At 35.4% G+C, this 14,700-nt stretch overlaps 1 protein-coding gene across 1 annotated transcript; it reads left to right on the top strand.

Annotated features, from left to right (window-relative positions):
* The first annotated feature begins 1,553 nt into the window (after nt 1–1,553).
* Nucleotides 1,554–8,871, top strand: LOC129951481 (UDP-glycosyltransferase UGT5-like). The gene is made up of 3 exons (XM_056063634.1): nt 1,554–2,321; nt 7,907–8,075; nt 8,132–8,871. The coding sequence occupies exons 1-3, from the start codon at nt 1,657–1,659 to the stop codon at nt 8,849–8,851; spliced, it is 1,554 nt and encodes a 517-aa protein (XP_055919609.1). The 5' UTR covers nt 1,554–1,656; the 3' UTR covers nt 8,852–8,871.
* Nucleotides 8,872–14,700: the final 5,829 nt, after the last annotated feature.

The raw sequence follows: 14,700 nt of genomic DNA, 5'->3' as shown, positions 1-14,700 counted from the left end.
TTTTATCATCATTTGGACTTTTTTTAATTTTGTGAAAGTGAAATAACGGTAAATCCTTGTAAGGCGCCGTGAAATAAAGCTAAGTAAAATCAAGCCAACTATTAAGACCTTATTTCACTTTTCCAAAGGGCAATATGATAAAATGCTGAAAATTGAACTTGTTTTTCTTTTGTAAAGTGTACAATGAGGCCAATTTTGAAATTACGGTATTATTTCTCGTCGGTATATTTGATGGCCCTAAAACCGAATCAATCGTCCGATTGGCTTTATTTTAAAGAGGATTAAGCCCAAATACGATCAATGTTCTCTTAAGACAGAAATTTACGGAGGTAAATATTAATGTTTTAAGAGTGAGGTTATGAAAAGACTTATTTGAACTTAAAAAAAACTTGGATTTTATCCATTATTGACCCAAGTAGGTCTTAGTTCTCAAAATAATTTGGCTTTATTTCACTTTAATAGTTCCTATCTATTGAAAATAAGCTTTTACTTAAAATACTTTTGCAAAGAAGTGCAAAATAAAGTGGATAAATATTACAGTGACCCAAAAAGACTTTTTTAATAAGCGACTTAAATATTAAAGTTCGATCATATTTTTTAATTTATTGAGATACATTGTTTCTTATTTCGTTGTCTTTTTTTTAATTGTTGAAATTTACCTATGCACATATTTTTTCTTGTAATTCGAAACACGTTAACAAAAAAATGTCCCCTCTCCCCTCCATAAACATTATTGTAACATATGCCCCAAATTTTGTATCACTGAAAGCTCTCATTTTCATTTCACTTAAGTATATTTCCTTATTTTTATGTTTTTACCAGAACTTCTATTTTAAACGGATTGGTTTAAGACGTGGCAACCCTGTTGTTTTTAAGTGTCACATTTGACAGTTTTTATGGTTTTAAACCCACATTAAATTTGAATTCAAAGTGAGTGCGAATTACAAGGTTCAAACAAAAAACAATATGTCTCTGTGTTCCATTAGGGATGACTGTTTTTGTACGAACTGGGAAACAGCAGTGTTGAAAGTTATATTGACTTAAGGTCAGTTTTACATAATTGATATATCACCGAATTTTTAAACTCATAAAATTCCTAAAAACTCGTTAAAACTCTCTTGTTTGTTCTTATATTTAAATTTATTATATAACTTCTAAAATGTATTCTTATTCATGTTCGGGTTGTATAACAATTTATATATATTTTTTTTAAAACTTTTGATCGATTGAACTTCGAACTTGTCTAAATAATACCAATCAACATCATACTTCAACTCTTTTACCCACAAAAAAAGTTCGAACCAAACAAATATGGTTACAACGACTCTCTCTGCTGAATCCCCTTCGTGAGCGACGCACATGTTCCCTTATTGAATCTTGATTATAAACTTATCTTCATTTAATTACACTCAAATAAAAGAAAATTAAATAAGCTTCCATACAACAACAACAAAATATGTTATATAGGTGCACCTTCATGCTAAAAGTGTTTCTAGGTACACACAAACTTAAGATTCTCATCAGTTGTAGCTTCTAGCTTCTTAACGTTTGATTTTCATTTCAGTTCAAAGCGTTTGCCCGATCGTGTTAGACGTGCGGTAGAAGTTCCATCTTATTTTCTTATAACGGTGTTTATGGCATAAGTCGAATAGCACAATGCTTTGCAACAAGTTGTTTTTTCCGGTTCTAGTGGTCCTCAGTCTCCAAGCACTAGATTACGTTGAAAGTTCTCGAATTCTAGCCTTCTTCCCTGCCCCAGTGAAAAGCCATCTTATAATTCACACTGCCATCACCAATGCTCTAGCTGAACGTGGACACCAACTCACCGTGGTAACAACAGTTCCATTGATAAAAACCAATCCCCGTTATCGTCACATTCTACTCGATGGATGTTCCATTCCGAAAGATTACTTCTCTGAAAAGATCAATGAAGCTCAACCGTTCTATAGACAATTCATCTCACTTACCGAATTTATAAACGACTGTTCAAATGTCACCTTACAACATCCGAAAATGCGGAAGCTTATGGCTGAGGAACGATTTGATTTGGTGATTTTGGGATACTTTTTCAATGAACTACATTTGGGATTGGGAGCTCATTTTAAGTGTCCCGTTGTGGTATCTTTTATGGTTCAACCAGTTCGGCTGATAAATCATTTTGTTGGAAATCCATTGGAAGGTGCTTATGTGCCGAATTTGTTAAGTGCATACGAACAACCCATGAACTTTTGGCAGAGATTGAAGAACTTTCTGATTAATGAGGCTTTCGAACCGATTATGATGAGATTGTTTATGACCAATCAGCAAAAAGCATTTTACGAGTGAGTATTTTAATTTCAATCACGCTTATGTAAATTTGTTGTGTTACGTTAGACACGTTTTGATGTTGTTTTATTATATTTTATTGTTTTGTGTTATGTTCTTATTGTGTAACATTATTGAATTGATTTAGAATGACTTGCATCAAAATCACTTGAAAGTGCTTACATTTCTTGAGAGCCAGTTAAACAAAATGACTTTTAAAGATGACAAAGCAAAATTTTAAAGAGTATTGCATTTTTTTTAAACGAATATTTTATTCAAGAGATTGTTTATAAAAATAAAGCATAATTCTACTGTTTGTAAAAATAACGAACAACATTGTTCAGTTACTGCAAAATTTAATGGACTTAACGAAATTACTTTCATACGTCAAACAAGTGCTTCATCAAACGAAATTTTCAATGGTTTTCGATTTCCTACATCAGCTTTTCCGTAACCAAACTCACAGAAACAACTGTCCATTCATCAAACTTTTAAACATTATCGTTGATTTACATTAAAAAGACCATTTGGTTATGAGTCTTCTTTCTGGATTGATTCAATAAAATGCTCATGAATTCTTAAAAAATACATTCGTCCAGTAACAATCTTTTTCGTAAATTTAATGAAAATATTTATATGCTAAAGAAAAAGCTAACCAAATTTTGTGTTCAATTCATAAATACAAAAATACAAAAATAAATTCATAAAATACAAAACACAAAAAGAAAAATTATTTTGATATTTTTATTAAGTTTGAGGCGAATTTTTTGTGGAATGACGTTAAAAAAAAATGTTGATTTCTGAAAAAACATGAAACATTTTTATAAAATGACGTTGAAAATTGGCAGATAACTTTTGATAAATGGCAAATAAAAATTTTAAAATGATATTTTTAATTTTAAGGCCTTTTAAATTATTTTCATAAATATTAAAAAAATGTTAGCAGAAAAACTTCTATAGCCGCAAATTCGGAAATTACTTTAAAATCACTCATTTTTTTTTGTTTTCAAAATACTTGTGTCGAAATTTTTGCAAAAACTGTCAATCGAATTTTTATTTAATTTTACCAGAAGTCAAAAACGTAATTTTTCGTAGAATTGAATTATTCTGTTATTCGTCTAAATTAAGTGTCATGTTTATATACATAGGGTAGGGTGGGTTCCTTGAACGTACGGGTGTACTTTTACTAATTGTTTACTGAACCGGTCGTCTACTGTCAAACGGGAGCAATGCCCGTAATGTTTGCGTTAACGAAAATTTAATAATAAAGTTTATCATTTGAACTTTGCTCTTTAATCGTGTAACTTGCCATGATGATTTGCTTTACACAACTGAATAATCAACAAAAGATTTGACAGATGTCACCAAAACAAAATGGTGGGTTGCCGGGTAGTTTAAGAGGCACAGAACTTTGGTTTGGTAACACTTTTTTAACTGGCTGTCATCTTGTCAGCTGTTAAGTGATTTATTTTTGTTTAGTTTGAAATTTCTTGGAATACAACATTTGTTTCGTTAATCCCGAAATAAGGCCACAAGTTTTGGGAAAAGTAATAGAAAATTTAACCTCTAGGTCAGTGATTCCCAATCTTTTTAAGTCGCGGAGCACTTTTTGCGTGAGAAATTTAACGCAGAGTACTTCGTTGCGCATATGCCATTTTTCGCAGTTACATCTTACATGTATCAAGCAGTCCCTGACTTTTTTTAAATATATCTGACAGATACGCAAATTCCAATAACCAACGCTAGTTAAACATCATGCCCCCAAAACAAAGTTGTCTTCAATGAAGAAGGTTCTAACTTCAGCTCTCATTTCAAAAACCCGTGTCAGTTTTTTTCCCGCGAAAAAGCCATCTTGCTTCTACGTGAAGAAGTAAAGACGTATCGAGACTACCCATGTCATCACACGATACTTTAAAAAGCTTTGAATTCTTTGGCCGTGATATAATAAAGTTAATTATTCTCACGCTTTCGTCCAACACGTCTTTAAGCGAGACCGGTATTTCATTCATTTCAAACCGCATGACGGTGTAGAACGCAATCAAAATAACATTTTACTTTATTCTTGCCACGGTACTGGACGTTATTCCAGTCATGGCCTTGGCACCTTCCGTGCATACATCCATGCAGTTAACCCATGCAAAAAAAAAAATGTTCCATCCAGCACCAGTTGTAGTAGTTGGCTACGGCCGGCGGCTTGCAGAAGAGCAGATCTTCTTGAAAGGATTGTAGATATTGGTAGTGCAAAAATACTATTGAAATAGTCAACTTTGCAACATCTGTTGATTCATCCATTTGCAGCGCAAATTTTGTGACTTATTCGTTAAAGTAAAGAAGCTTTTACATTCTCCGCAAAATTTTCGATTCGTCTTGATATTGTGTTATTTGACAAAGGTACAGTGTGAACAAATTTTGTTGGCCTTTTAGCCCAACAAATGTCTTTAACACATGGCTTTATTAAGTTTTCACTAATGGTATGGGCTTCACCAGTTTGCGCTTTTCGGAAACTTTACAAATAGAATGCCATCAACACATTTTCGTTAACTGCTTCTGAGTGATAAGTAATAATGGTGTGAGATTTAGTAAGTTCAGCATACTTCGTTTTGAAGAAATCAGTCAGTTTGCAAAGTGACGATTGGTTTTTGCCGCACACATTGCACTGTTCGACAACACTTTGTGGGCAAATTACGGATTGAGGTTTGTTGCCACTTCTCTCAGCAAATCCAAAATTCAAATATGACCACTAAAACCACCTGTAAATTTACTTCACCGTACTAGGTTTAAGAGCTGAGTGAATTGAAAATAAAAAACTGGATATCAATGAAATTCTTTATTCCTGTAAAAGTACGTTCTTTTCCATGGCCACCACGGCCACGCTTGCAGAAGTCCAGATGCTCAACACAAGTTTTGACGGGTTTAAAGCATAAATCGCCCGATACTGCTGCAGTTTCACTTTCTGTATTCGTACAAAGTTCATCAATCGTCGATGGATTGTTGGCACAGACCATAGACTTCAAGTACCCCACAGCAAATAGTATAAAATGGACCATTTCGTAAGGTAACACGTTCTCCAAACTTGGTTTCCAATAAATCGATGTTAAATTCACTGTGTGCCTTGTGGGGCACCGTCCTGTTGGAACCACATGTCCTCCAAGTCCACATCATCATGTTGGGATCAAAAATATTCGGTTATCATTGAACGCTAGTGATCCCCATTCACAGTAACGTGCTGGTCTTGATCATCACGGAAGCAGTATACGGTCCAATGACGCCACCAAACCGTATTTTTGTTTTGAATGCATGGACTCATGGAGTACGTGTGGATTGCTGCCTTACCAATACCGCATATTTTATTTATTGAGGAAGTCATTCAGCCAGAAATGAGCCTCATCGCTGAAAATGATTTTTCGATCAAAATCCGAATCGGTTTCAAGTTGTTGCTCAGCCAAATTCTTGAACATACGAAGTTTGTGGTGGTTAAGCAGTTTCAGTTTAATCTTGTAACAATGTAGGCCAAGATCTTTTCGCAAAATTTGCCACAACGACGTCACAGAGATGCATAACGCTTGAGATACATTTGGGCTTTCTGCAACTGAAGTCTTCGCGGCAGTAATATTCTATACACTACGGGCCCTTAGTTATCTCACTGGTACGGCACAGACACAGTGGATTCAAATTTCTCCACTAGACACTCAACCGTTGATCTGCTAGGACGATTTTGACGACCGTATATTGGACGTAGCGCTCTTAACGTTGAGGCCACTGATTCTGGATTTCGGTAGTAAATTTTAAAAATTTCGACTCGTTGTTGGCTCCAATATTTTTAAATCAAGAAAACCTAACTGAAGCGAAATTTCAAAAGAGTGGTAAGAAATATGGTGTCGTTTGTTGTCCCTGTCGCTCTACTTTTGCAGCGCCCCTGGTGAAAAAGCCTGTATTTGAGATGACAAATAATTCGGTTTGTTTACTTACTTACTTACTTAACGTGGCACTACAGTTCTGTGTGAACTAGGGCCTCACCCAACAAACTTCTCCATCTAGCTCGGTCCCTAGCTAGATGTCTCCAGTTTCGCGCTCCAAGTTGGGTGAGGTCACCTTCCACTTGTGCGCGCCACCTGATCCACGGTCTTCCTCTACTGCGCTGTCCTGTGGGTGTGAATTCGAAGACTTTCTGGGCAGGGACATTGCTTTCCATGCGCTCTACGTGACCCAGCCATCTAAGTAGTTGGACTTTAACCCTTCTGGCTAAGTCTACGTCGCTGTACAGCCCGTACAGCTCGTCGTTCCATCTTCTCCTACACTCCCCTACGATGCATACGTGACCGTATATCACACGAAGATTTTTTCTCTCGAAGCGACCCAAGATGCTTTCATCAGCTTTTGTCATAGCATGACGGGCAGGGCAAACAATACTGAGGTTCCATTCATCGGGCATGCTTTCTTCCGACAGAAAAGTTGTTGGATGCTCCTAACCAACTTATCTCCAGCTGCTTTAAAGAGCTCGGTATTCAAGCCATCCGCTCCAGCGGCTTTATTAGACTTCAGCTTAGATATGGCAATCTTTACTTCGTCTAAGTCGGGAGGACGGGATTGTTGGCTTTCGTCGTCTATGTTGAATGGATCATCCTGCCTGACAGCGGAATTCGGTTCGTCGTTGCCGTTATACAGTCTGCAGAAGTGGTCCTTGCATATCCTCAGCATTGACTGCGGTTCCGCTATGATGTTTCCACTTTAGTCTATGCAGCCTTCGGTTCTAGGTTTAAGTACCTGTGTATTTCGTTTCACCTGTTCATAAAACTTTCGTTGGTTTGAGTTGAAAACACTATTTTAACTGGCTGCCAAATAAAAATAAAATTTTCTCTGAGCCACGGAAGTTTTGGTTGATGAAGCGAATTTCATATTTTTAGGAAAATCTATTTTTTTTTCAGTGTAGCTCTTTCAAGATATGAGCAATGATTTTGTATTTTATTTTATTAGCAGAATTTTACTCATTTGAAAGTTGGCGGGAAATAATAAATTTTTATAACGTATATTTAAGTAAATATTTATCAAGTTATGTTAAGGGCTTATGCCACAGCTATCAAGATAAAAAAAACGATAGGCCTACGAGTATATTTATATATGAAAGCCGCAAAATTTAAACAAGATTTTTCATTGCAATAAATTGCTGATAATTTTACATTTTAACAATTTAATGTTTCATGTAAAATATTTTATCGATAAACCACTTATTCAAATAATACTTATTGATATTATCATGAACACGCTTTCTTTTATTTAGGTTTAAAGATACGTAGCTCTTCTTGAAAGACCCTGTATACACCTTTGTTGCTTTTCCTTTTCTCACTTAACCTTAGTTTGTCTATGAGGGTCAATCAATATAAAGATCGTCAATTCGTTGTTTGTTGCATTTTAAAATCAAATAATAATAAAATTTCACGTAATTGAATTTTTTCTGGACATTAATTGTTCAATTATTTTAGTTGCGTGATTGATAATTTCTTATCAACTCATTATCTAACAACAACTTATAAGTCGTTTAGAATGTAGGTTAATCATAGGCCACTTATAAAAAAATTAATATTTTATGCATAATTTTTTCCAGTTACAATTTTCCACCAGAAAAATACCCCTCATTGGAAGAAATGAAAAAGAATGTCTCACTGGTTCTAACAAATCATCATTTTAGTCAAGGACCTATTCGACCAAATGTTCCTGCTTTGATTGAAATTGGAGGAATTCAAATAAAAGAAAAGTCTGATCCATTGCCAGAGGTGACATTAACCTACAAAAAAGTTATATCAATAAAATCTACAACTTTTTCTTTCAGGATATCAAATCAATCATGGACAAAGCCAAAAATGGAATAGTTTACTTCAGTTTTGGTTCCAACATCCAAGGTGATGTCTTGGACCGGAGTAAAGCCAAAATTATGTTCGACGTCTTATCAAAGCTTCCGTTCACAATTCTCTGGAAATGGGGAAAAACCGATTTGCCTGGTCAGGCTCCAAATGTCATCTATAAAACATGGCTGCCACAGGACGATGTACTAGCCCATCCAAATGTCAAACTCTTCGTCACCCATGGCGGTCAGGGAAGTGTTGTTGAGTCATTGTATCATGGAGTTCCAATGGTTGGAGTGCCCTTATTCGGGGAACAGCACGCTAATATGGTGAACGTGGAGAAAAAAGGATACGGCCGAATGGTGGAATTTACCACCATGACTGAGGAGAATTTTGACAGGGCTGTCAATGATGTTCTAACAGACGGAAAGTACCGTCAAAATGTTCAAACTTTTGCCAAACTCTACAAAGATCGACCGATGAGTGCGAAAGAAACAGCTGTCTATTGGGTTGAGTATGTCCTGAGACATCGGGGTGCTCCACATATGCAGAGTCCAGCAGTACATTTGAACAAGTTCCAACTTATGTCATTGGATGTTGTTGGATTCTTGGGCGTTATTATTTATTTAGTGATTAAGTTTATTAAATTCTTTGTAGTTTTCGTTTATTCAAAATTTGTAAGGAAGTTGAAGAATAAAAAAGAGTAATAAATAGAAGTTTTTAAAAAAACTGTTCATCATAACCTTCTTAACAAAGTTGGAGTCAAGTTGAAGCTACCTTATTTCAATGCAAAACAATATCTGACTATGGATGGTGGCTTAAAGTTCAAAGGATTATTCTTACTTTCAAACCAAACACGATGAGTTTAAAAACATTGTGCAATATTTTGACAGTTGTCATAAGTAGCCTTGACAGCGACTAAAAAATACAATGCAATATCAACGTAGTTCACACGTTACGTAGACTTTAAATTTATTATTATTGTGTAATATTTTGACAGCTGTCAAAAATAACTTGGCAAGTACTAAAAAATACAATACTAAATGAAATTCCATTGATATTTAATAAATGTCCCTTTTTAAGGAAAAATTTTAAGTAGTCTCTATGGAAAGGCTAAGAATTTTAATGGCTAGGAACTGCACATTGCTTAAATATGACTGTTAGAAAAAAGCACACAAACCTTAAACTGAGAAACGGAACTATCTTAATGAAATGTCAGAAATTCAAAAGTTATACAAAATAAGAATGTAGCTTTAACTTAAGTAAAATGCAAAATTAAAGAGACTCTAAGACGATAAAATGGTAGTAACTGTGGCGTGATGGGTATTGCGTATGACTGCTAGAAGTCTTGGGTTCAATCCCTGGCTGTGACACCTTTTTTCACGGGTATTGTCTCTTGTGAAGAATGGACAAATCCTGCAAAGCAATTTCTTGTCATACAAGATTATTTCTCAAATTAGCCGTTTAGATTTGATATGAAATTGTAGGTCCACTCCATCCCAGATATGACTCGCACACAGGAATGGTTAAGAGCTGTAAGTCACTAGGGCCAACTTTTCGCCGGACTGTTGCCGTTTAACTTCTTGACATCGTCCTTAGTTTTTTCGACGTTCTAACAATCATAACATCTTAGAAGAAAGGTTTGACTCGCAAAGTCCAATTTAGAACTTGTATGAAAGTGGCGAAGACTTCTATCAAAACCAACGTGATTTATTAATTTTTCATTAAGCTGCGCCCTAGAGAAAGATTTCACTGCACGCTCTGTAAATTTTACTTAAATCACTCTCTAAATTATTATCCCTATCATCCTTGCGAAAAACCTATTTACTCTATACGCTCGTCCTTGTTACAATAATTCTTTATACAATTAGGTACCTTGGGGCTATATACATTACGGCACACTGCACACATCCTCTGAATTGTTTTCAGTCAGAAAAGGTTTCCAGTAAATTTACACGACGACGACGAAAGACCACTTCATTTAGATTAACGTTGAATAGAGGTAGCCCAGTCAAGCCATAGCAGCCGTATCCGTGTAGCATCCTCATTTCATTCATGATGAGGAATGAAAGTTATGCGCTCAAAAAAATATAAAAAAAAGTAAAAAAAAATACTTCCTTTTTTTTGTTTTTGCTCTTTCCAGGACATAAGCCAAAGCCACTCGAGTTAATCTCCCCGTCAAACACTTCAGATTCTTTTGTTGCAACTTCTTTCGCACATTAACCATTTGAACATTTCGTTTCGTTGTCGTTGGCGAGGAGGGTGGCGCTCGTGTCGGTTGGGTGCAATTCCAAGTGTACAAGTACTGTACTATTTTATGTAGGGTAGGTCTATATGGCGAGCGAAAAAAAGGAAGCCAATTCAAAAAGGGTGACGTGCATTTATTCGTTCCATTTAACCCCGAACTGCATCAATTTCATTTAAATGCCAAGCTAAATAGTCTATATGTCGCATGATTCTGATCCGGGATGAAGGACCAAATGTTGAAACTGAAAGGAAAAATACACACCAACTCGAATAAGGCTATAACAATATTTTAGAGGGTTGTTACAGCAATTTTAATGACATCTTGCTTATTTGACAGCACACACAATATATGCGAGTATTACCAAAGTCTGCTAAAATATATGATATAACAAGCAAGCAAGAATGTGACTTCATGCAAAGCCTAATGAATTCGTTATGAGCCTATTAATTCAATTAAATCGTTTTAATTAATTGATATTAATTGCAATGCGGGATTTTCATCTTTCCTACCAAAACCCCTTCGTTCCTCGACATTCAAGCTATTGTACGAATATACTCTCTGGGGCCTCTGCTTTGCTGTGATGATATTGAAGAATTTCAAGGACACAACAAAGTCCCAAGTATAGAAATTATTACCCATTTGCTTCGCATATGTATATGTGTAGTAATTAACTATGCGAAACATTCGACATTAAATTCTGAACTTGGGATGGAGCCCAAAAATGCGTCACATACTAAAAACATAACAATATCCCACTGTGTGAGACTGTGAGAGGCAATTTTAGCATCTTTTTTTTCTTTGCTTTTTTTTTCGTCCTGTTTTTCCTTGGTGGAGGCATGAGGCATCACTAGAACATTGTTTGGAGAGTTTTTGACGTTGTTGTTGTTTGTGGGAGTTTTGTGGGAGTATAGTCGAAAACTGATGCACTCCCTGGGGGAGAATATGTGAATGTGGTGTAGATCAAGAACACGAGGCGAAGCATAACAGCTCTAAGCAATACACTCTTGAAGCCTTATACTTTTTGGTGCTGTGACAACAAACAGGGTTGTTATATCATTGTAATAAAAAAGTGAATGTAAAATTATCCCTGATGGTTTTTACAGACACATTCGAAGAAATGCTTCATTATCAAAATTGGTGTTCTCTAGTAGCAAAGGTGCGCATATTGCGTTATTTCAATGGGGCAAATGGTTGTCCTTACAAATCAAGTTTTCAATGTTTGGTGGCCAAACTTGAGCCTTGCGGTACATTCAGCCAACAAACGTACGTCAATGAATCGCAAGATCTGTTGAAACAATTGCCGCTGCTTATGAAAGAATTGAAGGCAGTAAGTTCCACCTGCGTAGCTCACAAAGACTTGGCCCGTCGCAGTGATTTGGTCATGTCACCATTCAAACCAAACGACCATACGCAATAACGTCGTCATGTGTTCGGTACTAACGTTTTTAGCATTTCGAAGTTGATATCAAGTTTGACCAACAAATCATCTTTTGCGATGAGGCTTATTGTTGGATGAAAGGGCATGTGAATAAACACGTGAATTTTGGACTACACCAATCGACACCCGAAACAAGAGGTGCTAATGCATCTAAATATAAAGTCAAGTGCGGATTTTGGGCTGGCGACCTCATCGGTCAGTACTTTTTCGAAAATTAAGCTGTTTCATTCAATTTTAAAACTGACCCCTTATAAAGTTATAACTCTTTAGTTCAAATTCAAAATTAGATAATACTGAAACTTTAATGGCTGAAACCCAAACACGCTTCAGCTTTGGCTTCGCCTAACGTTTAAGAGTTCAGCCAAAGTAATTCAATGATCTTACGTTTCATTTGACAATCGTAAGGAAATAACGTAATTTTACGTAATGTCACTTCAAACGGAAGCTGAAGTTCATATTTGCTGAACATTTGGTTTGTCTGACAGCTCAACAGCTGGAAAATAGTCAACAAACAAAAAACATTTGCTTGTGGAGGGATTTCCATTGGTTTCAAAACTCATATTTTTTTATTTTGAGAAAAAATAACAGCTGCTAATGACAGAAGTGCCATTTTAGAAATATCGCTTTGTGGAAGCGTCATTCAAACTAACTTTGAAACCTAAGATGAAGCGTTTTTGTGTTTCAGCCATTTTTGACATACAATAGAATTTTAAAATAGTTTTATTTTTTGTTTTGTACATCTGAACTAAAACTTCACTAATTTTGACTTTTATAATATTGTAGATCAATTAAAAAATCAATGTACATCTATGAAGACGTTAAATATGTCTAAGAAAAAATGTTCATTTCGACATTATAGACTGCTTTTGGCAGCTGTCACTTTTGAAACTGTCGTAATTGGTTAAAATGGAACGAAACACTTTCTTAAAACCCACATACTCGATTGGAGTTTTTTTTGAAGAATGTCTTCTAAATCTTGATCACTCATTTTCTCCAATAATGGGGGTGCTGTAATTTGTGATTCGGTCCAGATAATTAAGTCAATATAATCTTTGGGATTGAAGTTTAATTTCTGTAGTTTAAAGACTCTAACTGAAAACCTATGTTTTTTTCTAACTTGGATAATTCTTCTTAACCCCAGTTCTCTGATGTTAGGTCTTTCATCACAAAGCATTGCCATTAATATGTTCTCCAGATGTGCAAAATAAGAATTGCGTTGAATAACGGGGTCAATTATTTTTCTTACGCTCGAATTGAAGCATCTTGACAAATTTACTAATCCGAAAACGTGACTTGGACCATTTTGGAAAGAACTGTCTTTTTTCACACTGAACCAAACTGGGCCATACAGCTTTACAATGTATTCTCCAAGTATTTTTAAGTTTTCACTCGGATTAGGTGTGGCAACATAAAGCCTTAGAATTCTATTGGCAGTTGTCAACCACCTAGACTGTGCCATTTTTCCTGGGTTCCTGTTGGAGAGATTTCTAGGACAGGATCCTTCACTTATAGCGTCACACATTTGAAACAAATATTTTTGATCCGTACTTAAAGTATCTTGGATTTCTTTTGACAAAGCAGGTAGGTTCTCTGGGATTGGTAAAAACTCAATAACAGGAATGTCACAACAATATTCCAGCACCTTTCCAATGTGTCCTGAATAGATTTGGGGTCCTAATGTAGTTCCATCCATGTAGTTGGCATATGCACCATTGCAGTGGTCTCCTCAGCTTCAACCCCACTTATCCAACCAGTATTTGAAGCAGTACCATAGCAACCAACAACAAACAGTTTACTTAAATCCAGTTCTCTGTCCAAAGAAAGGAGTTAATAAAATCCGCTATAGTTTTGCTTTTTCCAGAATATGGTAAGATGTCCTAGGTAGTTTGATCCTGGCTCCTTTATTAGTGAAATATGTTCCATTACTTTAGTCACTCTGTAAAATAGTTGGCCTCGCTTTTTACAAACCAATGTCCTGTCTTTTCTTCCATCAAAATAAATGCTTTCAATGTTCGAAAGGCAATCTTTAGTTTGGAGAACTTCTCTTTGTCGTTTTCGCCATTTGCTTGGTAACCACAGCACATCCTACATCCTGTAAGACTGCACTCGCAACTCTTGCCAAATTTAGAAGACATAACCGATTTCTTACACTAATTTCTTGGCATTTTGAAGAAGTGCTTGGCTGTGGGTCATCATCATAATCAGTAGGTTGGCAAACTGGAGATTTTCATTGAGATATTGATCTAATTTGTGTGCTTATTGATGATGTCAACAAAGTTTCTTGTGTTAGTACCTTCTCACTTGATTTTTTTTTCTCAAACTTTTTTCTTTTAGTTTTTTTTGGTTTCAAAAATGTCCACCCCACCTATAGCCATTTTTCGGTAATTTCTTTGATCTAAAAAAAAAAAAACTTTCTAGTAGGGGAACTTTCTTATCTCTTGGAGAAACACAAATATTTAAATTTACGCACTTGCACGAACAAATATCAAATAATTTAGTAAGAGATTTATTCTTCCAGTCTTGTAAGTTGTTTTTATAGTTTTCATTTTGTTTCGATTTTGGGTATATCAAAAAATGCAAATATTAATGATAGATATTGTCACTGAAGGAAAAGATGCAGTCTTCTGCGTCAATAACGTATTCTACGTCAATAATGTAAATTCTTAAGTTTTCAAATTTTTGTGTGATAGATGGCTGCTTTCCATTATTTTTATTTGTTTGTTTATTTCTCAAAAAAAATATGTGTTTTATAACTTCAGCGATTGTTGCTAGCACTCTTTTATATAAACGGTGATTTCTTAAGAGCTTGAGAACTTTAAAAAAAAAAAAACGCATACAATTTGCAAAATCTCATCAATTCTTTATTTGAA

Source organism: Eupeodes corollae, chromosome 3, assembly GCF_945859685.1.
Source record: "Eupeodes corollae chromosome 3, idEupCoro1.1, whole genome shotgun sequence".
NCBI classification, from domain to species: Eukaryota; Metazoa; Arthropoda; class Insecta; order Diptera; family Syrphidae; genus Eupeodes; species Eupeodes corollae.
Note: the sequence above shows the minus strand (reverse complement) of the source record. Positions and strands in the feature narration are given on the sequence as shown.

Excerpts from the sequence above, each read along its gene's own strand:
- LOC129951481 (XM_056063634.1), top strand. The coding sequence starts at position 1,657 with ATGCTTTGCAACAAGTTGTTTTTTCCGGTTCTAGTGGTCCTCAGTCTC. Across the intron at positions 2,322-7,906 it reads CAGCAAAAAGCATTTTACGA|TTACAATTTTCCACCAGAAA; the intron begins GTGAGTATTTTA and ends AATTTTTTCCAG. Across the intron at positions 8,076-8,131 it reads AGTCTGATCCATTGCCAGAG|GATATCAAATCAATCATGGA; the intron begins GTGACATTAACC and ends TTTTTCTTTCAG.